Genomic DNA, 27,241 nt, shown 5'->3' with positions numbered 1-27,241 from the left:
AAAGGAAGGGAAGGGAATAGAAGGGAAGGGGTCGCCTCCGGCTCAAAGAAACCTCCCCGCCCGTGGGGTCCCGTCGCTGGGGGGGTGGTTGTGTGCAGCCCCCCCCCCCCCCAAACCCGAGGGGCACAGCCCCGGCTCCGCAGCCCCCCGGGGCTCCCCGCCGGCCTCTCCCCGGCCCGGGGGTGGGACCCCGCGGCGAGGGGGGCGCCCCCCGCTCCGCTCCGCTCCCCGCCGGGGCTGGCGGCGGGGCCGCCCCCATTGGCCGCGGCGCGGCGGCGAGCTCCGCCCGCCGGAGCGGCGCGGGGAGGAGGAGGAGGAGGAGGAGGGAGAGAGAAGGAGAGGGAGGGAGGGCGCCGGGCTGCGCTGCTAGTCTGGAGCGGAGCCTGGCAGCGGCAGGAGCGGCGGCGGCGCGGGGGTGAGGAGCAGCCCGGAGCCCGCTGGCCGCAGGCAGCCCCGTCGCCCTCCCCTCCACCCGCCCGCCCTCCCCCTCGCGGCTTTCTTTGTGCGCAGGGCAGGGGCGGCCCCGATCCATGGTCATGGGCGACAAGAAGAGCCCGACCAGGTGAGAGCGGCGGTGGGGCGGCCGGGCTTGGGGTGGGGGAAGGTGTTGGGGGGAGAGAGTCGGGGTAGGGGCCCCTAAGATGGAGGTGAGCGCGGGGAGGGGGCGGCGGGCCGGCGCTGCCGGGCGGGGGCCGGCGGCTCGGGGGTAGGCCCCTGGCTGGCAGCGGTGTGCGTGCGCTCCGCCGCGGGCGGGCGGCGGCGAGGGGGCGCCTAAGATGGAGGGAGGGCGGGCGGGAGGAGAGGCGGGGGGCCGCCGCGCCGCCCCGCCAGGTGGGCCAACTCCGCGCCGCCCCGGCCCCGCGGGGTGGCTGCGGGCTCGGAGGGAGGCTCCTAAGATGGAGGGGAGCGTGGAAGGGCAGCGGCGGGAGGAGGAGGAGAAGTGTTCGTGCCTCCCCGCCGCCGGTGCCAGGGCTGCTGTGGTGTGAGAGCAGCCATGGCGGCTCCGCTCGCACACGCACTCCCGCCCCGCACACTCACTTCTCCCAGACAAAGGGAGATTTAACAAGGTGGAGGCGGCGGGCGGGTGCCGAACACGCCTCCCGGCCTTCAAACTCTTCGCCGCCCGCCCCTCCGAAAAAGGAGGGCGAGGGGGAGACGGCCCCCGCCCCAACGGCGCTGCCTCCGCCCCAACGGCGGCGCCCCCGGGGCCGGGGGGCGAGGGGGGCCCGGCCCGGCTCGGCCCGGCCTGGCCCGGGGGGGGGGGGGGGCTGGGGCACGGCGCCGCCCCGCACCTCTGCGGGCCCCCGCGGGGCTCCGGCGACCCCCGGTGTGCGGGGGGGAGCGGGGCGGGCAGGAGAAGGCGCTGGGCTGGAGGGCTGTGTAATATGGTTTCTAATGTGTGTGTTTTCCTTCTCTCCTCCTCCCCTCTCTCTCCTCCTCCTGCTTCTTTTCTCCTCCTCCCCAAACACACGCATACACACACACACACACTTTCCCTCTCCCTCTCCCTCCTCAAGGCCAAAAAGGCAAGCCAAACCTGCAGCCGACGAAGGCTTTTGGGATTGTAGCGTGTGCACCTTTCGGAACAGCGCCGAAGCCTTCAAATGCAGCATCTGCGATGTCAGGAAAGGCACCTCCACGAGGTAATGCCCACCTTTAACCCCGGCTCTCAGCCCTGCCTTTGGTTATGTTGACTTGTTGATTTCCACCCTTTTCCAGATCCCTGTTGTTCGTGCTCCCCCCCCCCTTCCCTGAGATGTAGTCCCGGCTGTCCCCGTTTAAAATATTGTGGTTTTTAAAAATTCTCTTTCAAGCGCTTAATTAGACCTGGAAAACGTGCTTCAAGACTGTGGCAGCGACCTGAATCTTTTTGTTGTTCCGTGCTTTTCTGTTGCTATTGTGAGAAAGACTTCTTAAAGCTCTGCAGGCAACCCAAAATGTTCGGGCTGTGTTTTGGGGGCGATGGTTTTGTGTGTTTTGGGGAGAGATCTACCTGTGTTTTCCCCGGGATTAAAAAATAACTGAGGATTAGGGAGTGAGAAGGGAAACAGCTGAAACCAAGGATGCCACAAGAACAACAACTCCCTTCCTGAGATGTTGATCTCTCTGTCTGTTGTCATCTCAAAGGAATCGGCTTTCGTGGGAATGGTGCGGGTTGCTGAAAGCTCTAGCTGTCAGTTCTCTCTGATTGCCTTATGCTGAGTAACTGGAAGTCTTTGCGAGGTTGTGCAGCTGGCGTACAGTGGCTAATTTAATTCCTAAAACCCCAAAATTGCGCTTTTGCCATTTAATTGGTTCAGAAAGTTGGTTCTGGAAGTACTAGTTGGTGCTGAAATAGGCACGTGGCGGTCTGCTTTTTTTCTCTTTCTTCTGATTTGTTCTATGGTGTTGTCTTCTGATTTGCTTTTTGTAAATGCTGTACGGCCCGAATTTGAGTTCACGTTACTCTTCTGTCAGGGAAGCTGTCTGTAAGACCTGCGTTGCGAAGGGTGTCATTTTTGTTCTTTGAAAGCGCGTTGAGATGCCCTCATGGGCGGGCTGTTCTTGTGACTTGGGTGTCTTGACTTGATTGACAAAGGAGGTTAAAGTGTTTTTGGTTAGTTACTGTTCACACTGTGCTTTAAACAGTGCGAAGTGCCTTCATTTTTAATGGGGAGCGTGCTTTTGGGCCATGGAAGCTCTCTGAGTTACAGCAATGGAGTTGTAGCACTTTGCTGTGTGCTTCACGATGCGTGTTGATTACAGGTATCCATCCCTACACGTTTTACAGAATATGCCGCAGTGTTGAACTTAGCTATGCTATTTAAAATCGTTTTACATCATTGAATAAGGTCTGGGCTTTCGGGACAGTAGCGTTCTGTACGTCTGTACGCGTAGATCTGATTCTTCGCTGGCTTTGTTCAATCTTGTTTTGTCATGCAACTAAACCTTCAAAGCGTGCTTGATTTCTGTGGGTTTCTGTTGTCTTGGCTTCCCCATCGATTCAGGTAAAACACGTTGCTCCTGCAGTTGCCTGGTATTTAACTGTGCTGCTACAGCATGGTGCAGCCTTGCAGCCGCTGAAAGTTCTCACAGCATAATGTCGAGCATGTGCACGAGTGTTTGTAGGAGGAGAGTCTTAATGAGATGTAGGAGTCCACATGGATTGTATCTGCTATTCTACCAGATCATTTTCATTTGGCCACCATACTGACATTCATTTTGAGAGCAGAAAGCTTTTTTTTTTTTCCTCCCCTTTTTTTTATTTTTTAATGAGAAGTTTCAAAAGGTTTGTTGAGATAGTAAGATGTTTTTCTTTTAAAGGGCCCTTAAAAGGGATAGCAATTGGTTTCAGGTTAAGAACTGTAGCCTTACTTGCCAGATGTGATCCTCATGTCTAGAACGTTGTACTTCTGCTTAGCTTTTAATAGACTCTTATGAATGGCTTCTAATTTTAATTCATTTAATTCATCAGCTTTCTATTCATTTTTGCTGCTTTTTAAATTGCTTTTGTTTGTGGAGTTTGAGAGAAAGTATTCTAAATATTCAATGGACCATCATGTCTTCTTGCATATTTATGTGATTTGTGAATAAATCTAACCGAAAGCAGGAGGGGCTGAATGTTGAGCGAACTTGGTGCGTTGAGAAGACCTGGGAGGTCAGAGCTCTTTGTTGTGGTGTTGCTCTGAGCGTTGCAGTATGTGAGGTACAAGGCAATGGCTGGGAAATTCATCAGAATTTTTTAATAAGCCACTGGTGGAAGAAAACCTAGTGAGTTATGATTGATAATTTATTACTTAAAATATGAGATGGGCTTGACCTTTAAGTTGTAATTTGACGAGTTGATGACACCTATCCCCACTTAAAACCACCGTGCTTCATTAGGGCTGGCTTGGTAACACTTAACAGAAACTTACCAAACTCACTTAAAAAAAAAAAAACACAACAACAAAAATCAACTCAATAGAGTAGTGAAAGAAGGACATTGTAGATGTGATGAGGCAACTGGTTTTCATCAAATTGTAGTGGGAAATAACAGTATGCTCAGTATTTTAATAAGATCTGGTATGACCTACATCCCCCCCATGAAGTCAGTTATTTGCTGTAGAATTTACTCTGGCGGACAAATATTCTCCTATTTGAGAACTCGTTAGGCTGTTAGCTAATTCTTACCGCGCATGTGTTTTTTTCAGACTTGATACAATCTTCGTGTGGTGTGTGTGGGAGGGGTGGCTGGCAGCCTGCAGAATTTGTACTTTCTCCGATCCAACTATCCCCTTTCCATAGGCTCTCATAAAAGCAGCTTTAGCTACGTACAGCAGCTCTTAGAGTTGATGTACCAAATAAAATCAGTGTAGGTGCTAAACAGTTAAGCTGCCCCTGAATGCTTTTTCAAGGGATTGTTTGTAAATATTTCAGACTTAAAAAAAAAAAAAAAAAAAAGTCAAATCCATCTCAAGAGAACTGAGAGTTTTCAGGCAAATATTATATTAAACCTGTAGTACTTGAACACTGAATTTGTTACATGTCGCCAGCACACTTTCCCCAACTCTACCCTTGCTTTTTTATGGTTAAACTTAATTTCTCTGTACTTAGGCAAGTATTTCGAGTATGGAGCATCTTGAGTTTTCCTTAAGTTTTCCTCTCAGAGGCTAACAGCAAAGATGCAGGCTGTGTTCAGCACGACATCCAGTTCAGCGAGATGACAATTTAATTGGCTGGCTTGGGAATGAATAATGGTAATGTGCTTGCTGGGGTTCGCAATAATTTTCTTTCCTGGAGGTTTCTGTATTGGTGTAATGGCTCAGGGAGCTGGTGCTAGTCACTGCTTCCACTTGTGTCCTTTGGCTGTCCTGGCGGTTTGCTCTGCTAGAGCCCCGTCAGTTCCTGAGCACAGAGGAAGAGTTGAATTAAAACTTCTGCTGGGAATTTCGCTCCGCAAACACACGTTCCCTTCCAATACCCATTACTACTTCAAACATGGAAAGAAAGTTTACTTGGGATTTCCTGAGAATGTTGGGGCAGAATTTGGCCTTGCATTTCCTATTAAGGGGAGTTGTAGGTTCCTGTGTGAGACCGTCTCCCTCTTTCCCTTTATTTTTCTTTATGGTATTCTTGCTCCTCTTCCCCGTTCTTTCTCTTCTGGTTCACATATGTGGTGTTCCTATGCACTTGTAGCTTTCTCTCTCCTCCCAGGCATGGCTGTGCGGAATGTTTCTGGGTGCTTTAAAGCATCTTTATGAAGCAGATTATCCCCCCTTCCCTCTGATTTCTCACAGGTAGTTATTTTCTGCAGTTTTCCATTTGGTTTAACAGGCAAGCAGTGCGAGGTGGCAGCGGAGCTTCTCTGATGGTGGATTTTGTCTAACTTGAGGATAAGCACTTTGCTATCTGAGCTTCATGTCCTTTATAGTGAATGCACCTTGATTTGGAGAAACATTCTGAAAGTAGCCACCAAAAGGTGCGAGAACAGCAATTAGACACCTAACGTGCAAATTAAGAAGAAAAAAAGGAGACTTTTTAATAGAAAAATAATAAATTGTAGCATACATGTCCTCTGGAAGGCATACGCTTAGTAATAAGCATTTCTGTTGTATCTGTTGCTAATATCTGTATACCCAACGTGTGTGATTTGGAGGTTGCATGGGGAGATGAACGTGTATTTCATTGTGGAGTGCTCAAGGAGCGTCCATCAGTAGTGTTTCACTCTTCTGCCATACTTCTGAGGGGAGCCCAAGCAGCGTAGTTTTAAAATTAATTTTGTTTTGTGTGGAGCAGGTCCCTTGGATGCTGGTCTTCCTTCCTCTTCAGTTCTTCAGAAAATTCCTTTGCATGTCTGCAGTATCTAAGCTAGCACCTTGAAGGACATCAGCTGCTCCGTGTCACCAGTGCAAGTACTCTTGTTCTGTACCCAGGCTGGGCTGACCAGAATAGACACCAGATAGTCCTGCTATTCCTGGAATGAGGAATCAGGCTTAGGAGCCCAGCCTTTGTAGAGCTAATATGTGCCCTGCTTATTTGCCATCTATTAGCAGGACCCTTCTAAAAACATGTGCTGGTGTGTCATTGTGGTGTGGATTAGAAGCAAAGTGGTTTTCATTCAGTTCTTTAAAGTTAAATATCTTTCACCTGCGTTAGACAGGGTTTTATTTTTGCATCAGGGCTGTCCTTTCGAGTGGGCTATACCTATAAAAATGGAGTAGGGAGTTGTAGAAAGAGCTGTTGGGGAAGGGAAGCTGGTGCTCTTCTCTAGAATATTAGCTTTATTTATTGGCTGTTTAGGACCGTGTGTGACTCGTCTCTGCTTTTCCCATTGGAGTTAAATGGCAGCTGTAGGGGAGTGCAGCGAGGTCTGTCCCAGCCCGGAGCCGTGCCCCCTGGGCCATCTGGGTCTGGAGGCTGAGTCTGCTTGGGGACTGCTCGGTTGGTAATGGATGAGAGCAACGTAATCGTGCCTCGGTCACTTTGAGCGCTGGGATTCACAACACGTGTTTGCTAAATGTTCGACCGCATGTAGGGAGCTCTTCAGACCACGGTTTTCTCAAATCTTGTTTACCAGCATTGTCTAAAACTAATTGGCTCTTACTCTCTGAATTTGTAGATGAAGAGTACTTTTGCTAAGTTTGGCAAACCCACTGTGGCACGGGAGCTAAGAATAGGAGCCTTCTGCGCATCTTACATACAATCAGCCCTTCACAAGCAGAAAATGCTGATTGTTCCCAGCAAGACCTGAATTCTGAGGCTGTGCTTTGATGATACACCACACCATTGGACTTCATGCCTTACATTGTCAGACCCGAAATGCATCAGCCATGAGCCATTATAAGCTGTCTGCTTGTACAGATTCACGGTATGCTTTTCTAACCAGCATAGCCGTAGTCTCTAAGACTTCATCTGAGCGGATGAAGCTATTCAGCTTCAGATCTGGTATTATCTGTCATACTGGTGCAGGCAGAAAGCTGGCATAGGATCAGTCTCTTGTGCTTTGGCTGCTGGAAGGAGTACGAGTTGTGTCCTGATTTGCTCTTTGCTGGTGTTTGGGTCTGGCATTGATGATCTCATTACCACAAATGTAGTTTTTTTCTCTTGGGCCTCAGCACCTCTGGGGAATCGTTCTGAGCAGGGAGGATCCTCTGCATCGATGTGGAGTATCTTGGGATGGCTCCTAGCTCTAGTTTCCAGCTTTGGGTACCTGAAATGCTGTAGGTGATGAGCACAGCAGGGCTGTGTTGGCTGCTGTGACTCTTCTACCACTTTCTGGTCCTGAAGAAAGCTAGTGGTAAGGCATACTAACTGTACCTGTTGTGGTCCTTTTGTACTAGGAAGAAAAAAATACATTTAATAGCATAGCAAAATGCTCAGGTGTATTACAGTTTTCATGTTGGTTACACGTTTGGGTTAAATGATCACAGGTGGTACAATTTAAAGCTCCGTCCCGTGTTTCCACTGGAGACAGTCTAAAGGTCTAATTGATAAACTGTGGCGCTGAGTGTGTTAATCTGTCATCGATAGTATGCCGTGGATATTATTCATTTTGTCCTTCCTCCATAGACTGCTTTTTTTGGAGACAGGAATCTAAATCAAAGTATGCATGCGCGTGTGGGAGGAGAGGGCACGCAACTTTCTCCTAGAGCCGAGAACAGACATCGCATCCAGTGGGACGCGGGCCTCGCTCTCTGCAGGTCCTCGTGCAGGACTCGTGGGCTGAGGAATGCAGCATGGCTTTCTCTGCGTGCCTGTCTCAAACCCACCGGATTGTTTGCTGCTCCTGGCAGCTGGCTGTGGAAAGGCTGGTCCAGCTGCAGGATCGGCGTGTCTTGTGTCCTGATGCAGGTTCATCAAATAGCTGGGACCTCGTACGACCTGGAAATAGGAACGTTTTTGTACAGCATCGCCCTGAGGAGTAGCTGCAAGGAGAGAAGTGGTGGATGCGAGGAGCAGTTCTCTGTGGACACCCTTGGCTCATGCACGATCTTGCCTTACTGTCGTGTGCTGCATATTAACACTCCCCAACAACCCCGAGTGCTGTGGGGCTCTGTTTTGGCTGAATTATTAGGTCTCTGAAAACAATGCCTGTGACCCGAGACCCTGGAGGGATGAAAGGTGTCAGAGAATGTGCTGTGGGCCAGATGAATTATTTTGGCTGTCTCTATCCAGACTTTGTGCTCGGGCACCTCTGCCATAACTCCAGGCCGGTTTGCTGCTGGTTATGAATCAGGTGTCACTTGTTCTCTGGCTACTGCAAGGCCCCCTCTGCTTCAGGACTGTGAATTACTTACACAGCTTCGCTGTTGTAGCATCTGCATGTGGGGCTGCTCCTTTCCTCCCTGCCTCACCAGACCTGAAAGAGCAGGCTTCTTCCAGGGTCCCTCAGTGAGAATCAAAGAAGTTTGTGTTGCTTGTGGGAAATCCCGCCTGCACGCAATGGTGGCAGCAGGGTAAAAAATAGGATTTGCGGCGTGGTCCTGCGTTAGTTAGGTGAAGGGCTCAATCTCAGTGTTCTTTGTTAGGTGTGCATCGTCTTGTCTGTGTAATTCTTCCTACCAGGAAACCCACTGACCTATTTTGTGGGCTTTCAGATGGTTCTGTAGGTTAGTGGGTTTTAATTCCACAATGTAGGTCACTTGCAAGGTGTGCTGGAGTTTCGTAACACGCAGCTCTGACCTGAAATAAGACTCACACAAACTACAGATGTGCCTGCGTCTTGCAGCGGCACCTGGCATCTCTTTGCGCTTTCCTTATTCCCAAGGCAAAAGGAGAGATTTCGGCATTTTTACTCAAATATTCATATCCTGAATATATATCCCTACTGTAAGCAGATGTCCAGGATTAGATGGTATAACAGAAATAGGTAAAAATGCCCATTTTGCTTATGGAAGTCCCTTTTGCAGGTTGCATCTGCTAACTACAGTGATTTTCCTGTATATCAACCACAGCTCGATTCGCTCTTTCGTTATGTCTGGAGGTATGACCAAATCCTCAGCGCTGTTCTTCCCATAAGCCAGCTATTAATTAGGAACGTGTTCTTTGGAGAAGACTGCTAATTGGTATGTCAACAAATTCACTGTTAAGCACTGGGAAGATGGTAATTCTGAGTGCCTCAGAGAGAAAAAGGATCAAAAAGGAGAAAAAGGATCAAAAAGGAGAAAAAGCATCAGTTCTTGCTGGCCTAGAGTGTTTTCGCTGCCTGCTCGCTATCTCGGTATCTTCAGAGGTGGATCTTAATTCCTTAAAAGAAACAAAACCAACTGGATAAAATCAGATCTTGTTTGACGGTGTTCTATTATTGAAGGTGCTGCCCGTGTTTCTGAAAGGGAAAAGTAGACCCACAGTTAATCTTCTGTTAATAAGCAGTCCGGGATTTACGTGAGGAAAAGGGGCTGTACAGATCTCAAGTTTAGATCCTGAAACCAGGAGAGCTGATGTTGAGAAGTACGGTGTCTTGCTTGGGATGCTGGCCTGTGACTGCGGAGTAACAGTCTGTGCTGTGAGGATCAGAATACTAAAATTTGCAAATTAAGGATCGCAGAAGCAGAAGTCTTCTGATTTTTAAATTGATTGTAACTTCGGCTGATGCACAGTTTGAACCCACATTGTTGAGCACTTTGCTGAGAGCTGGGCTGTTCCGTGTTTAAGTTAGCACAGCGTGTGCTTTTTGTCAGCTGCGATACGGAGGTGCAAACTTCCAGAAGTACAACTTAATGCTTGGATATCTCCAGGAGTTCCAGGAACTCGAGCTTGAGGGTCTTATCAGACTCGTCGGAGTCCCTTTAGGGGCAAGAAAGGAATAAATATTTAGATGTGTTTTCTGCAGCAGATTGTTCGTTGGGATTTCAGAGTTATGATGGATTGCTTGTAACGTGCAGAGGTGCTAAGTGAGACAAAATGTCTCGCCTGAGATAAAACTGCCTACTTCAGATTTATATTGTTGAGCAGACAAATGTGAGACTGATTATAATCAGAAATTTTTCCTGAACTAAATTATTTTTGTGCAGGTGGAGCTGGGTAATTTGTGTGCAATTTGACATAGTCAAATCGCAGAAGTGGACCTACGATGTGGGAGGACTGTATTAGAAAGTCGATCAGAATACTGCTGGACCCACGTTGGATGGGGTTTAGTGCCCGTGTCCTGTGCCTGCTGCAGAATGTGCAGCATTTCTGAAATCACAGGGGTAGTCCCTAATTGAACAGATCCCTCCTTTTCTTTTTTCCGGGTTATTATCAATGTAGTAGATAAATGAGAAAGATCTGTATGTGTTCAGTTCTGTTTGCAGGTGTCAGTGGGGATAATACCGCATTAGTGTCATTTGAGCCTGTGTACGAGGAGCTGCAATTCACCTCTTAGCAAATCAGGTAGCTAAAAACCCTCAAGGTTCCCTTCTTTAATCTGCATGGCTGTATTCACTCTGTTTTAGCTTGACCACGTAAATTATGCCTATAGTAGGTGTTTAATTCTTCTTTTTACAAACAAAAAACCCAGCACCACCAGAAGACCTGGACTAGCATAAGGACGTAAATCTTTTTTGTCCTGGTTGAACAAAGCACACATATATATGTTGGGGTTGCTGGAAACGGGTGTTTCTGCTGAAACATTTGGCTCTGATTCTGTGCCTTGGAGCTCTTATTCTGAAAGCGCTTCCACTGTTTTCCCGAAGCGGTACGAGCACTTTCTCTTCCCGAGCTGAGATTTCAATAAAGGAGGCAATACATTGATGGACGATGGCCCCGTGATGGAGTCAATCAGCCAGCTCAGTCATTTGTCTCCTGGGGATAGCAGGGTAGAGCACATCATTAGCATCGGCAGGAGAGGCTTTCCTCTGTGATGCTAATCCAGCGAGGGAGCTCGCTGGTGCCTGTTTGCTGCTATTACCGAGTTATTACAGGTGCCGTATGGAGAAGGGAGGGGAAACAGAGCCATTGCCAGTTGTTACCTGCTGCAGGCATGGGCGTGTGGATCAACTTAACAAAAATATTAAATACGCTTTATGAGATGCTTCCAGTTCAGCGTGTGATTAGCTATAGGGAAATCTACAGCAGGTAAAACTTTGTCGTAAAAATTGAGACTTGTTTTGGGGGAATTATGTGCATTTTTGTTGTTTTTACACACCTGTTCTGAAGGAACTGTAGGATTGGGGTTCTGCTTTTGTCTAAGAAGTGGCTTTGTCAAAGGAGCAAGGACATCTAAAATGTTACTGGGTTTTGTGTTCTGCTTCATTGCAGTAGGAAAATCAAGCAGGACTAATTTATCCGCTTTAAGGTGTGTCTTCTGCAGCGAGACTTGTGTTGTCAGTAGGAGTGGTATTTTACAATTCGATCAAATATCATGTGTGCTGCTTACACATCAAGTTGTGGTGTGAAATTGTAAACATCCCTGCCGTGGAGCAGCCGAGTGTCCGTAAAGCTTCATCGTGTCACCGAGGAGTTGTAGGCTGTGTAACTCCGGTAAGCTAGTCCAGTGAGAAATGAGCATTGGAAAATTGTCAGCAATGCAGGTGGCTGCAGCTGGAATGGACTTCTTTGGTGAATAGAGCCAGGCTCCTAAAAGCTGCTTTCCTCGGTTATTTATTTATTTCTATTATATTCCGTGGCACAAATTGTTGGCGGTTTTTCCAGTGGTTTTTCCACTTTCGGTCTCTATAAACCCAAAAATGTCTTTGGAAAAAAAGTAGCTGCGTGGGATTTCTCCCACCCGGAGAAGTGCGAAGGAAACGTCAGAGGAGGAGCGTGCCAGCACCTTCAGCACTGAGCACAGCTGCGAGAAGATGCGCTCTGGTAGGGGCTTCTTCCCTCACACGTACCTCGTGTGGCTTCACGGTAGGGAGTCGGTCTTACGTGCTTAATCTCCGCTCGGCTTGCTGGTAGCAGAGCTCCCTGGTTTTGCAGGGGATATCTGCTCGCTTGGATTCGAGGATGGCAAGTCTTGCTCGGAGGGAAACCACTGGAAACGAAGCCTGCGGGTCCCAGAGAAGGTTGGTCCGGTTGGATGGAGCCAAAGCACTTGGTAGGCGCTCGGAGAGGCTGCGGGGCTGTGCTGTGGTGTGCTTGTGGGGCTGTGCTGACTGCTGGGCTGCTCCCTCATGGCTCCTGCTGGGGCTCCTGGCTGTCAGCAGCATAAAGGCTGAAACAGGGGCACTCACCGGGGCCAGCCCAGGCTTTCCTGAGGCACAGGAGCTGTCCCTGGCTGCGGTGGGTGTCTGCAGGGAGCCGCTCAGCTCTGAGAGTGCAGGAGTGTTTGCAGTAACTCCAGTGTCATTTCAGGGCTGGGTGTTCTGCGTGAGTAGTGCCTCGGTGTCTGGAGCTGTTGAATTGCCACATGACACAAAACGAAACCGAAATTGGCAGGAATGGTGGCAGCAGGCATGGCTGAGCCGGGCGGGTTGAGCAGGGTGTCTGGAGCGGGGAGAGGGAGGCGAGGCAGCTGGGCCCTGCTCCTCTCCCCCTTTAGCTCCTGTTCACATCACAGCTAGGTGATGGCATTCTTTGGCTTACCTGCCTGTCGAGCAGATGTAATTCTAACAACTCCCCCCGCATGCGGCTTACAGGAGGCGAAGTCAATTTTTGGAAAACGTGACAAAATCCTGAACTGTTTTCTCAAAAACTACACGTGGAGTCGGACTTGAAAACAACTCTTCTGATTTCTAAGCGGCAGAGAGATGGTCATTCCAAACAAGAGCAAGTGCAGCAAGAAAGCGAGTGAGGATACAGCTGCGAAGTGATTCCTGGAACGAGGTGGGCAGGCTTTGTCCACTGCTGCTCCCTCGTAAACGGTGACGTCTTCGCTCCTCGGCTCCGGTGAAACCTCGCAGCTGCCTTCCGCACGGCTACCAGAGGCAGGCACCATTAGTTGCATAACTTCACACGCGGGCTAGCAGAGCGAGGAGCACGCTCAGCTGTGGGTGTAGGAATATAGTCCTCTGGGAGCAATTAAGAGTCATTAACTCCAAGTACTTGTTAGCGGATGTGACGCAAGTTAGCTGCGAGTTGCTTAACTTCTGAGGTCAAGATGAGCTCACGCATCTCCGGTGAGCGTGGTTAGTGCCCCTGGGGCTGGGGGGCTGTCCGCAGGGACAGGCCGACACCAGGGCTCGAACTGCGAAACCCTGAGGCTCGTTACATGAGTTAGGAGGAATGGCAGCTTCGCAGCACCTCTGCAGGCTGGGACCGTGTGTTTGCATGAAGTGCAGACCCGTGGGTTCCTAGCTTGTGTGGAAGCGTGCTGGGAATTCACGCCGCTGCGCTGGGACTCGCTGTTACTCAACCAGCGTTCAGAGAAGCGATAGTGAAACTTGGTAATAAACAACAGCCTCCTTACCTGGATGAAGATGATGGTTTTTTTTTCCCAATTACAAGTTAGCCCGCTGATACAAAAGCCAACAATGAACAGAGTGGCAGAGCATCATGCCTACTCTGTACATGCATAGGGGATGGCACCTTAATGTTCTGCGTTTATAACAATTGAAACGTGAGGACAGGCTCACCACCTGTGCTTGGAAGACTCATGCTTGTGCCAGATGCCAGTCATGGAAGGCAGGCCATAATAAGGTACACGTTACGCTTCTCTGCCACTTCTCAGATTTTTTTCTAATGCATAGGGATAACACCTAGCAGTGGTTGGGTTTTGTTTCCGTCTCTTTAGTTTTTCCCCTCTTGCCTTGCACTGTCAACCAGGCACTCTGAATTCAAAGTTAGGAGATTGCACAGCTGTGTACTGCGCTTGCGTGGTTCTAAAAGGCTGTAACAAGCACGAGTGGCTTTTTTTTTTCTTACGTGAAGGTAGACAGCATAAGGAACGTGCTTATTTAGTCATGGGTGTGGGAATCCAGAGGGCTGCTCTGAAATTAGTTTAATAACAGTTGGTGGCTTTCTTTCTGAACGTGCTAGCATTTGAAACTTCATCGTGGTTCGGCAGGTAGCTGACACACGGGGAGAGCATGACCTTTTGTTGTTCGCACAGGATTTTTCTGAATCACGTCCAGGGGCTGCAGAAGTGAGGGCAGCACTTGGCTGTCAGCTGCAGGAGCTGGGTTAGGCGTCTGAGGCTGACACACTGAGAAGAATGGGAGTAAGATGACATTAAGCTTAAGCAAGATCACAAAAAAAATAACTGCGTTTTTTCCAGGACTATTTTTTTTTTTTTTTTCTAGAGAGTGTCTTTTAATAGATAAAAAAGAATTGAGAAATGAATTGTATTGTATAAAGCCCTAAATGAGGCTCTGGGGAAGAGTTCTGTGCCCGTTTGAGCAGAGAACTCCTTCAGATTTCTCATTGCTTTCCTTGTCCTGGTAGTCTCTGAAGCTAGGGCAGTGCTGAGACTGATAAAACTATTTTTTTTTTTAAATTTAAATACATGTAATGGGTAGCAATCAAACCCAACCCAAATGCTATCTTGTTACTAAGTGGAAGGAAACAAAGTACATGCTCCATTGTATTCACAAAGTAAGGCAGGGTCCTGGTTCCCGATGAGCCTCATCTGTCAAAAGTTTCTTCTTTCTCCTGCTGAGTAAAGTTCTTGGGTTTTGATCTTAACGTATAGAGACCGTATTCCTTCTCCTGAGTTGTATCCATGCCTTTCCTCATTTAGGTGGCAGGTGAGCAGAAGGTATGATGAGCAGACTACCAGCAGCACGCTGCTTTTCCTTCTCCTTCCTTTATCTTCAGTGGCTCAAAGCAAAGCTCCTCCTGGAAGAATTTCTGGCTCAAGGCAGAAAAAGAAGTTTTCTTACCAGTTCTAAACTGCCGGGGCTATTGTGTTTTTTAAGATCCTATTCATCTCTTCACAAAAGTTTTACAAGTACATCTTGAATCATGCGTAGCCTGAAGAATATCCCGGGGGTAGGGTGGAACAAATAGCTGTTTTCTTGGGCTGCTCTGGTGTGTGGCTTATGTCCTGTTGAGTGGACGGGCAGGACTGATTTTTATGTAGTGCTGTGCTAAGAGTTCTCCCATCTGAAGCTGAGCATTTATCTTAATGAAACTTAGCGTGCCGTTAAGCAAGACCACGCAGATATATTTTGACTTTAGCTTTTACTTTGTGAAAAGGTTGTGGGTCTCTCACCTCTAAAAAATTGGGCAGTTCCACCCACTGGAGTCTTACAAGTCAAATGAAATCCTATTGTAAGGAAAACACTTTCTGGTTAATTATTACATTAGTTAATATATTGTTTTCTATCTCACTAGTTTTCTGAAAAAAAAAACACATCTCACGTATTCAGTGGTTGTTAGCAGGGAGAGCAAAAATGTGAGCAATAGATCAACATTGTTTTTATTAAAAATAAACTTAGCTTTTCGTACTGCAGGAAAATAAATTCTTGTGCTCAAAACATGCAGCAAAAGCAATCCCATGAAAATCAATTAGAATAATAGAGTACAGCCATTGCAAAATATCATTACAATAGTTAAGTAATTATCCCACTGCATGACTTAGCAAGAGGGATAAATAATGCATGCAGAATTGTGTTGGAGCTTGCGAGGGAGCTTCGCGCTGGCAGAGGGGATGGAAAGGGCAGACAGAGCGCTTCCAGGGGAGGGGGCTGCTGGGTCCAGTGGGTGCTGATGAGTGAGATCTTGTAGTACCTGTGATGAGTAAGATGCAAAAAAGACAAATGTTTCTGTTTCTTACTGGTTTTGAGGTAACCTTTAGGAGGAAGTCTTACTTGGCTGTGTTAACAAATGAACTTGGTGTGTCGGTGTGGTGTCTTGGAGAAAAAAATGCATTTAAAAAAAAAGCAGTATGAAGTTTAATTTCAGACTAGTTTTAGCTCAGAATATGTTGAGGATTTATCTGGTGAGTGCGCTTTGTGACAGCTCTCTGGCCTGGAAAGAAGGAATGAAGCGGTGCCTGCAGGACCAGGGCAGAAGCCACGTGGTGCTGCAGTGCTGAGCAGGTCACGGGGATGCTAAGCTGTGGAAGGAGAGCACAGGAAGGATCAGTGGAGCCAGCAACCCACAGGAGCCAGCTTTGCTTCTCGTAGAAGGTAGTGAAAGGTAGAAACCCCTGCAAGGGCACTGTGTTGGGGTGCAGATGGCTGCCAACTGGCCCAGCTCTGTGTCATCTGGGCGAGCAGTTGCTTTCAGCTGCTAGCTTTCCTTTTCTTCATTTCGCCTGGTGAAGCTGTGGGGCTGGTCAGCAGGATCACTAGCTGTTTTTTTTTTTTTTTTTTTTTGTTTTTTTTTTTCAGCCTTATTCCAGGGCTGATGAGGGTTTTGATTTTTTTTTTATTTATTTCCTTTTGTTTGGAACTGAATACTCCGAATCTGTCAGAGGATCTTACTTTGGGTTGTTAAACTACTGGAAGCAGCTTGAACCACTGCAGATGAATTATGCTGAACAACAGTATAATTAATGGTTATATTATATAATGTCATCTGCAAGCTTATAAAAATAGCAGGTAAGGTGAAAAGAAACGTCCTCCTGAGGGAAATTGTCCTTACAGCCCCGTGCAGTTCCCGTACAGCCTAAGGCACGCGGCGTATTGAAAGGGCGCCGCGTTTCTTCCTGGGGCTGTTACGATTTCGGGGCAGGATGTGGTCCCACCTATGTGATCTTTAGCTTCTGCTGTTCCAGGAAAAGGCATGTGAACAAGACCAGCCACCGCACGTGGCTTTTTGTGAAGCTGACAAAGACTTTGGTGGTATTGACAGAGGTATTGTGGCTACTCTCCAGGAAACAGAGCTACCAGGACAGATTTTTTTTGCTGTTACATTGGTTCCTTCACGATACGTGTGGTAGCAGCTTCTTGTGCCTTTCCCCTTCCCCTCTTTGTTACCTTTCCCGCCAGCATAGGATCAAACCAAGAATCCTGCCCACTTTATACTTGCAGGATCTACTCATTGCTTCTGTAATGGCAGAAATCTTCCACTCTTGTGTAATTACAGATACTACGTGAAACAGATCTTCAGGTTGAGGTTCATCAGCGTTTTTGTGGTTGCGTTTTGAATAGAAATTTCAGGGAAATTGTACAATGCTCTGGTGCTGTGTGTTACTAGTAAAGCTGCACCACTTGTGTCTTTGGGGAAGCCAGAATGGTTATTGAGATTTCCAAAGCAGCTGCTGTGCTGTGGTGAGCTCAGACCTGTTGGGAAAAGCTACGTATTGCAGCTGGACAGCAAATGAGACCGTGTGCCTGAGGGGTGCCTTGGCGGTATCGGACTGGTGTGTGATGCTTCCAAGTCAGCAGCGTTTACTTCTGTGACTGTCCGGGGGACGCGGATCAAAATTCTGAGTTGCTGCTGTAATTCTGAATGAGTTTGGTGAAAGATTAACACAATTATTCCACCTGCTGACTTCAGCTGTCTGAGCCTTGCTCCAACACTTGAAAATATTTTTTTTTCTTCTTAAAGAAAAAAGGGAGATGTACACTGGTACATAACTTGATAAACGGTTCTAAAAATGGCACTTCATCAAATGTATTGATTGATTATTCACAAAGTGATTCCCGTGCCTGAAAAGAGCAACTTTCTATTAAAATGTGCTACTGCTGCGAAGCACGTTTGAGACTGCCTGCCCTCCAGTTTTGCATCTACGCGGATTCCCCGGGTGTTAGTTTGTTCAATATTCACTGCCACTGACCTTGGATAATTAAGAAGAAAGTCTGCTGTTCAGAGGAGATAAATGCAGCTTATGTTTGGGACGTGGCTGATTAGCTCAGCTGGGAAAGCGTAATTTCTGCGGGCCTTGGCGGGATGGATGCTGCCTCTGCAGAACTCGGCGTCCCTCCCTCTTCTGCTCCCCGACACGGTGTAAAGATGCTGGGGGAAGTCTCCCAGGGCTCCAAAATCTGAACCATGCAATGAGCCTCTTCCCTTTAGCTAATACAAGCTGCTTTTACTTACCGAACCACTCGGCTCTTCTCCGGGCAGACACAAGGCTGCTGTTGTACACCGAATCGGGCTCGAGATGGGGGCAGCAGGGTGGCCGGAGCAGATGCTGGAGCACGTGCACTTCTTCCAAAGCAGCACCACTCCTGGTACACCCCTTAAGGTACAGGCTTGTTTGCAGAGGACTACGGTGTCCTAAACGTCTCCACGATGATCGCTCGCTCATCCCTGTGGTATTTTGGTGGGCTTTTTTCTTAGGGTAGGATTCTCACCTGTGCTTGCAGGGCGTAATACTCCAGAGGTGGACGTGGCTAGCAAGGTTGCATTCTGGGGAGGTTTTCTGGTCCCTTAGTGATTTAATAAAACCATCTTAGCACCAGAAGAAACTAGGCAAACCTTGAAAGCAACTTTAAAAGTGTAGCTGCATCCATGGAGGATTTTTGTAGCTGGTTTCAACCACTCTCCTTTACGTTCTTGAGAGACAGAACTGCGGTGGTAAGTTGTGGATTTTCCTGGGGTATCTTTTGGTCATATGCAGTGGGATGCTGATCCTGATAGGATCTTTGGGTGCTGATGTGCTGTCAGTAGTTACCAGGAAGATTCGGGATGGCATGCAGTTTTTACAAACTTGTGGTTTCTGAAACCAAATCTGTAGCCTTGAACATCTTGGGGACTTTGTAATCTTCCCTCCTGCAAGGGTATTATTTATTTGGGAAATTGCATAACTCTTGTTATGCAAGCAGTCTCTTTTCAGCCACTGTGTGAAGTGTACTATAGAGAAAAATGGGATATATTTTTTTTAAATTCAGGCATCAAGTGGCACAAACTAAATCCCACAAATGAAATGTTTTAAAGAAGAGGGGCTTTAAGGAAGGTTGCATTCTGTTCATTACAGAAGTGATGCAGAACGGGATGCAGCTCTAACATCCACACTTGTTTCCCCAAAGAAGTCCAGTTCTGAGAAACGGTGATTAAGTGGACAGGGCGTGTTGCAGGCAAAATCAGCACAGGGCTGCTAAACTGATCCGTGTCTTTTCCTGGAATGTTTTTTGTAAACAAAAGTTTGTTAAATGCGTGCCTACCCTTACTTCATGGCCTTTCACTTAAGGATTTACTGCTTACAGTAATTTCTGGGTCCTTACCCACATGCCAGTGCGTGTCCTGAAACAACCCATTTTGTGGCCTGGGTACCCGATAAGCAATACTCCTCTTCCTTTGCAAACTGCTGCAGTTTTGTTTTCAAGTTTCCCCGAGAATCTGGATTACAAGCAGCAGCAGTTAACGCTGTGGGCAGTGACTGCTGCTGGGGTTGCAGGAGGACACTCTTACATTGTCCCCTTTGTAGCCATTGTCCCCTCAGCGGGCTTGTGCAAGACTTGGCTGCCTCCGAATTTACCGGGATCTGGCTGGAGGAGGTTGGCATTTGAGGAGTGGCTGCTGATGAACGTTTTGGCCAGTACAGGGAGCTCTCTGGAGAAGGAGGTGGTAGATAACACCTGTAGCTGCTTTCCAGTTTACCAGGTGGCTCCGGGCCACCTGGAGGCCTTACAGATTTTATATTCAAACTAGGTTTTCCTTCAGTGTATCTGTTTAGCTCAGAAAGGCTTGTTTAGCGTAATATAGCTGAGTAGAAGACTTAGTTGCTTGAACAAAAGAGACTCAAAACGAAGCTGCTGTCGCAGCCCCTGCCTCCTTTCTCTCCTGCCTCCTTTCTCCACAAAATAACTTGTGGAAGGCTCGGGTCCTCGTTTTCCAGCGGGCTCTGTGTGTAGGCATGCTGCTGCTGCTGGTGAACAGGCCGGCTTCGTTAGACTTGACGTTTTAATGTTCTTTATATAAACTTACTTTATGTCACCACATATCAGTCATTAAAATGATGGCTTTTAAGAGACAACGTCTGTTAACATTAAAAAGTGACTTTTTTTCTGAAAGCTTTTTATGTACGAGAAACACCTTACCTTAGTGACTTCTTTCTATTAGAGACTTGGATGGGAGTCTGTATATTTTGGTAAGACTCTCTTTACAGCTGCTACTTCAAACACACAGGTGACCACTAACAGCATCTCTGAGCTGTGTCCCCGTCCTTCCAGCACGGTCACCGTGCCAGCCCCCTCGCCGGCAGCCGGGCTTTACACCAGGCTCGTTGTCAAGGTCACGTTTTCTCCTCCTTGCTTGTATCCCGCCACAGCAGAACCAGAGCTGCTTTTCCATCTGCTGATGGCACATGTAGACCTGGAGGGATGTTTATTTCATGAACAAAGCCAGCAGGAGGGGAAGCAGTGGCTCGAGGTAAGCCCCCACGTGGGAGGATGGCCTCTTGTGAGACACTGCCCGCACTGCCCAGCCCGTAACACGTTCCTGCCTACGTCCACACGGTGTCTGTCACTGGTTTTGCTGAGCCTGGAGGCGAAAAAGAGAGTGGTGAGGTGTGGATAGCTGCCAGGCATGGCTGGAGGGGCTGAGGATTTCTCAGCCACCACTTCAGATGAGGTAGAGGTGGTAAGCTCGTGTTCCACAATAACCCTTATTATAACAAGTGTTTTGTCTTGACTCGCGGTGTAAGTGTTGCGGAGTTTTAAGCAGCCGGCTCTGCCGCTGTTCCTGCTCTGGCTCCCCTCGCTGTGAAGGGGTTATGCATGCCGAGCCCAGCAGGGCTGTTGGTTCGGTGCGGGTGACAGAAGAGTGTTGCTCAGGCTGCGGCTGTATCCGTGCAGTGAAGCCAAACCACGGTTGCAGACCAGCTCTTGACAGTGTTAAGGACAGAGCAGCGCGGGCTGGCAGCAGGGATACGCGTGCCTTCCTGCGAGCATAATTCCCAGTTAGATCTGTGCGGCAGCACTCGCCACCAGGCCCTCACCGCTCTCTTTGCCCCACGTGGTAGTTTCTGCTTTCCCTCGCCATGTGACGAGGGAAACGTGACGGTGAGTTTGAACTCTGGACCGAGGCACAGGCCTGGCTTCGTGCCTGTGCCCCTGCTGTCAGTGGTGACACCGGCTAGCGCGGGCACTGCTGTGTCACCGGAGGGCTCTGGGGCTAAGAAGTGCCAAATCCCAGCCCTGCTGCAAATGTGTGCGCTTGAAAGGTTTGCCTTGTTACTTTTCATTCGGTCCTAATCCTGCAGGAGCGCAGTCCTTCGCCTGCACGAGTAGTTCTCTTGCAGCTGGCGGCACTGATACCCAGAGGTTAAGCTCTAGTATGGGATGGATCGTCTGAAGCACCACGCAGGTGTGTGTGGCAGTAAGCAGAGCCATCTTGGTGCTTGCTGCAGGAGCAGAGACCTGGCTCTGGCACTTTGTAACAGGTAGCATTGAGCCTCCCTGGGTGTAACACAGAGCTTAGACTCTGTAACTCTTGGTAGCTGCGCCCTCCTTCCTCACTTCTGTTACTTTTTTTCAGCTCAATCTGACACTTTGGAAAAAAAAACACACAAGGTTATTTTCTTAAAGCAACTTGGGAGGTGGTTTTCCACCTTCTGACTAAAAGCTGTGAGAGTCCTTGCCCGAGTCAGGCAGGGAGCAGCCCCCCGGGCTCGGAGCAGCGGGGCTGCGGGAGCGGCTGGCCGCAGAGGGAGGTTGTTGGTTTTGGACGAGGCCGCTCGCCCTGCGCCGCAGCGACCAGCGAGGAGCCCGTGCTGCTCGGCCTGCTACCGGGAGAGGGAAGAAGCTGAATAAACAGGGAAGCTGCGAAATAAACAGAAACAAAACCAAACCTAGCCCCTGCGTAGGGGAGCGTGTCCTGGAGGGAGTGAGGCAGCAGTTCCAAAGTTAGGCTTTATTCTGCTAAAGTGAGGCACGTAAAAGCTTTCTGCTTTTGTTTTTGTGCCCTAAAGATGATTTCCATTCATTTTTCTGTGTTACCTTTGGGGTTTCTTTTGAGGAAATTCACCTGCGAAGCGAGCAGTTCTTTTCTGCAGTTGTTCCTGCAGTGTTTACTGAAGGCGGCTGCTGCAGCCTTTTCTGCTTTGTGCACCTGCAGCGTTCCTGGGACAGGTTCTAATTTTTGAGCAGTGACTTTAAGCCTACACCATTTTCTGAGTTACAGCATCTTCAAAGAGTCAGTGGTGTAGACCTCTGGGGTTTGGGGTCAGGCTGAAAATCCTTGTGTCGGGGCTGTCCTGTCCCTCAGCAAAAGGCTTGGTTTGAGTTCTGTGACTTACCGCTACTGAGAGTCACCCCGGAGATTAATAAGGGACAAAATAACGAGGAAATACCTTCTGCTTTTCTTCTAGATAGCTTGTCGCAAAATTATGCTAATCCAGTAACTTCTGCTCTTTTTCAGTCCCTGGCTGTGGTGCCGCGTGGGGTTACGAACTCCCTGGGAAGTGGTTGCTGCAGTCAGCGCACGCCGCTTTCTGCAGCGCATTTGAGTAAAAACACGGTTCTGTTTTTAGCTTGCTTTTACTTGGAAATTCTGATGGTAAGCAATGAGCTGCGCAAGTCCAGGAAGAAATTAGAGGAGGAAGCAGTGTAAAATGGTAGTATCTCACTGACTCATTTTTGCAAATCTCTAGCAGCAAGTAGTATCTCTAATCTTGGAGATGTGCATCTCTGATGTGGTGTAATCCCGGGGTTCGGAAAGCCTTCATAGATCTGCTGCTGTAGGCACCCTCGAGCGAGTCACTGTTTGTCACAGCCTCGTCACAGTTAGATGGAAATGAACCTAACCCTGATGAATACACGTGTGGCTGAGGTGCCTGGATGTTGTGGTGCCGGGAGCTGGTAGTGTGACATCAGCAGTAAGAAATTCTTGGTGCGTGTGGGCAGCGTCTGGTGTCTGGGGGTTGTAAGGGGCGCACCACGTGCTGCTCTTGGGCTCTCTGGTCGCGTTGTGCTGTGCAGAGGAAGTGAAACTTCAGATGTATTTTGTGTATCCTTTTCTTCCGTTTCCAAGAAAGATCTCCCCTGGCATCTGCGTTTCGTTCATCCACAAACAGGTTTCGCTTTCCTGACGCTTTTCAGTTGGGCACAGCATTAAATGTGCACCCATCTGCTATCTGCGTGTTGTCTGGTATTTCCTTTTGCCCCCGGTTGTGTATTCAGCCTGTAAGAGGGAACAGCAGGATTTCCAGGGCTGATGTATTGCCTCACACTTGAACAGATCTGTGTACGTTTCGTATACGAAAGGTACTGATGCCTCATTTCTGCCTGCCATAACCAAGTGCCTGGCATAAGAAAAGTTGATCAGCATCTCCTTAATACAGTGAGCACCAGTTTTTGAGCTCTCACTACCCAAATTTCATTAGCAGAAGATGGGCTACGTGGCAAAAGGAGTTACCAACCCCAGCATCCTGCCTTCCAGGTCCCGAGGCAGCGCAAGATGTATGCGGGAGTGCTGTGTGCTAGCAGGGCTTTGGTGACTCCGACCCCAAACCCGAAGCCCCAGGAGCGTGCGGGGTGCTGGCGCTGCCCTTCCCCTGGTGCTCGCCCCTCTGGAGGCGCCCGGCGGCGTCCTCCCCGGCACCGCGGGAGCTTTGGGAAGCCGGCGGCCGCTGCAGATGACATATTGCATTAGGCTGACGGTCCCACACGCGCTGCGGGTCGGGCGAGCTGCCAAGCGCTCAGCCGGCGGGGGGGGGGAAAGCATCAGGAATCCCAATCATCCACACGTCGGTCGCCGCGCGGCCCTCGGTCAGCGGAGGCCGAGCGAGCTGTGGGGAGAGATTGTGGGTATTAAGTGGGACGGGTAATGAAAGGCTATGCCGGCGCTGATGTGAGGCTCTTTAAATGGAAAATGACTCGAAATGATGGTGCCAGGGTGGTTGGAGTGATTTGCAGCTGGCACAGGTTTAACTGGTAGTTTTCAGCGAGGCTGACCGCTTCTTTAGGATGGAGCACCGGGGGGAAAAAAAAGAACTTAACTGAATTTGCTTTCTTTCCCTCCTTGGGGCCCAGAAGGAGGGCAGCTTGAGATTTTTTCTGTCTGTGCGTTTACAAATACTTCCAGGCTGGGCAAGCAGGCTGCAGCACAGTAGTCAGCAGGATGATAAATTACTGATGGTGTGCTCAAAAAGAGGAGAAAGTGAGTGTTTTAGGTTCGAGACTATCCAAGGGCTTTATGTAAAAGGGATAGTTTTGTCTGGACAAGCAGTTATGATTGTTATCTGCCGATCAGAAGTTGACTTGTAGAGGACTCGGAAATGTTTCTGCTGTTTTAATCAACTGCTCCCAGCTTCTTGTTGTGTGGGCTAGCTCTCTGCTGGCTCCATTCGGAGAGGTTATGGAGTTTCCTTATCCTGTGGGGTGTGTGCTAGGCGCAGGTGGGCCTCAGCCCTGCTGCTCCAAGTGAGGAATCGGTTGTTTATTTTCCTACGGCTTTCTGGTTAGGGTGAGAAACTGAGCTGAGGTCAGCTCCTTCAGCCCAGGAGTAATAATTGTGGAAACACAGGGTTTTGTGCTTCTTTGCATTTCACACAGGTGCTTGAATGTCAGCTGCTTGATTGCAGCTGAGCACCTGATTTCTCCCTGGGCTTCCTCTGGCAGAAACACGTGTGCAGGGCAGGGATTGCAGCACCTCGTGCCACCTGGCTGGGGCTGCAGCTGGCTTTTCAGACACCAGAAACTTGCCTGCTCTGTCTGCCCTGCCACCGTGTGCCGGCCAGACCCTCGCCGATGTCCAAGGACTCTTAAAACGTCACCTAATATGAGAGGAAATCCTGCCATTGATGTTCCTTTACAAAAAGGTCTACCTCGCTGGAAAAGCTCCACGGCCCTCGCTGAGGTGAAGCCTGCGGTTTGTGATGTAGCTGAATTAAAATTTCTGCCTTGCTCAGCTGGCTCTTTTTTTTTTTTTTATTGCATCCCTGGAGATTCAGAGCCTATAGAGACTCTTCGGCATCTGTTGTAGAACAGGTAGTTTCTCATTTTGCTTCTGTGGGAATTTAGGCTGGCTGGTAAGTGATAGAGAAGTGTTTTCCCCAAGTGTATGCTGTGCCGGTGTCGTGCCAGCGCGGTGCAATCTTGTTCTGAGAAACTCGTGCAACACAGCTACTCCATAGATGTTTTGTGCTTGTTTTTAAGCAGCTTTCATACTTCTCTGTTGGAAGGCTAGGTGTTCAGATTGTCCTCATTTCTCACAGACTAAGTGCTATGCACACTTCAGCACTATGCTTCCCAGCAGTGACTGCAAACAGCATCCCGTAGTTCTTGCTAGTGCCCATCGCTCCCGGGTTTGTAGGCTGGCTCAGTCCTGTCATTGCTCATCTCAGGACAGCAATTGAAGGGGTGGTGGTGACGGCAAAAAAAACTTGATCGCCCTGCATCAGAGCTGATCTACAGGTGTTTAGGTGGTACTGAAGCATTGATTTTTATTTTTGCAGATACAGATTAGAGCATGTTAACTTTTCTCCTCCTTTAAAAAGTATTATGAGGCGTTGTATATCTGATACACACTCAAATTCTGAGGTGCTTGAGGATGCTCAGAGAAAATGCTGTTAGAACTTGTGTCCCTTTATGAGAAAAATGTGCGTTGTTATTTCTGCTTACCTGACAGCGTGCATTTAAGAAGGATGCTTTTGGAAAAGCATTTTACGTATAGACTTGTGGGGATGGGAGCAACTTCAGAACTGGGAGTATTTGCTGTGATTTTAGAGAATAGTCTATCACATCTCAGGACTTCAGGTAGTAAATTTGACAGCCGAATCTCCATTTATTTATTTATTTATTTTTAAGGGACCTCACTTTGCCAGCATTTCTCCTTTTCCTTACTTTTCAAGTTTGGTCTCATTCCTGCTGCATTTTTTTTTCCTTCTTCCACATCCCCCGGTGGGGAAGCTGGCTGCTGCGTGTCGCTTGGGGTTGGTGTGGTTTTCCTCTTGGTGGATGGGCTGTGAGAGCGGGGACGAGGAGCTGGTGACATCCGTATGAATCCTGCAGCTGCTGCTGAAGGCAGTCCCCACCCGAGCCTGAAGAACCATCAAGCTAACCTTGGCTTACAGCTAGCACGAAACAAGAAATGTCTCAAAGCCTTGAGGCAGATGCTCCTGGATGGGACGTGTCAAGCTAAATTAAATGATGATCTATACCTGACAATTTCCACTTCTACTCAAGGTTTCAGAGTCAGAAACTGAAATATGTATTAGCAGCGGTTTCAAAACGCTTTTGTAGTACCAAGTCTGCTAGTCCTAGTTTTTGGCTTCAGGGAGAGTTGCTAAAATTACTGCTTTCCTCAAATTCTCATTGTTTCAATCTGTAATACAATGGACGTGAGTGGTTGTTCTGGGGAATCTGCATGTTAAATTTGCATTTGACTCGTTTATACTTTGCTGCCAAATGCATCTTGGTGCTACATAGGAAGTTTGAGACTTGGCTTTCTGCAGGATTATACGTAGATTAATAAGCAGTCAAATGAGAAGAAGTATTCAAGGAATTGTTTTTGTTGTAAGTCTGAGTATTTTATCGTACGGATCTTGGTTGCTGCCACCTTCGCGAACTGTTTTCAAACTTTTCCTAGTGTGAGCAGTGTATTTTTGACAAGCAAGTGAAATCAGTTTCACCATCATTCTGGTGGTGGTAGGCAAGTACGCTTGGTGCTGGGATCAGTGAATTTTCCGTAACAATTTTGTGAGTCCTTGTAAATCACAGGTCACTTGGTATTGCCATTTTGCAATAAAACGTGTCTGCAGATGAAGACACCAGAAGCAACTCAGCAACAACAAATGGTGCTGTTCTGGTCTACAACCTGATGCTGGCCGGAGTTTTTGGTGGTGGGTTAACGGGTACCTGAAGCTCAGTGCATCAGCGAACGGGGCAACAGCCTGGTGAGGGGGGCTGCAGCAGTGTATAAAACTACAGCTCGTGCAGGGCTTGCAACCTAAGAGTAAGTGTCTTGGTGAGCAAAGAAAGCACGTAAGAAACACTAGTCAGTAATCTCAAGGCCATCTTATTGAGTTCAGCTTTGGTCTGATCTTTATGGCTGCATCTAACTTCATACAAACTCACTTGTGGATTTTGTATGTATTAGCATGATTTTTCTGCTGCTGTCAAACTTCTTCCCTACAAATACAATTTTTTTTTGGTGAATGCTTTGCCATGGAGCTAACAACTAGTGGAGGTAAGCACGTGTTTAAGCAGAATGAGAACTGTGAAGTTACTCTTGTTCAGCTGGAGCTTAGGGTGATGGTGCGGTTGGGAATTGATGCTATTTTAATTGATGACATACTGCAAATTTTGCAGGAGAGGTTGTGCTCTTTTTTCCTAAATTCATAATTTAAAATCTGCCATTAAAAAAACCTGACCTTAAAAGAAAAATATTTTTTGTGTAAAACAGAGAAAGCAAGCACCCAAGAAGCTGTGGTTCTGGTTGTCTGCTTTTGTCTGAGGTTTCCTAAGTGGACACGAATCAGCAGTAGCTTTACAATGTTCGCCTAGTGAAGCGTGATCCCTTCTGCACCTTGATTTAATTAGAGATGCCTAAAATCTTTATGGGAGGAATAGGTGAGTTTGAGCAG

General features: G+C 48.2%; 1 protein-coding gene across 1 annotated transcript in view; it reads left to right on the top strand.

Annotated features, from left to right (window-relative positions):
- Nucleotides 1–291: 291 nt before the first annotated feature.
- The window catches only part of RYBP (RING1 and YY1 binding protein), a 44,106-nt gene continuing 17,156 nt past the window's right edge, over nt 292–27,241 (top strand). Inside the window, exons 1-2 of the mRNA XM_035337666.1 lie at nt 292–562; nt 1,518–1,643. Of these exons, the coding sequence (XP_035193557.1) occupies nt 531–562; nt 1,518–1,643 (158 nt within the window). The 5' untranslated portion in view covers nt 292–530. The remainder of the gene's footprint in view (nt 563–1,517; nt 1,644–27,241) is intronic.

The sequence above is a fragment of the Oxyura jamaicensis genome, chromosome 12 (genome assembly GCF_011077185.1).
Source record: "Oxyura jamaicensis isolate SHBP4307 breed ruddy duck chromosome 12, BPBGC_Ojam_1.0, whole genome shotgun sequence".
Classification (NCBI taxonomy): Eukaryota; Metazoa; Chordata; class Aves; order Anseriformes; family Anatidae; genus Oxyura; species Oxyura jamaicensis.
Note: the sequence above shows the minus strand (reverse complement) of the source record. Positions and strands in the feature narration are given on the sequence as shown.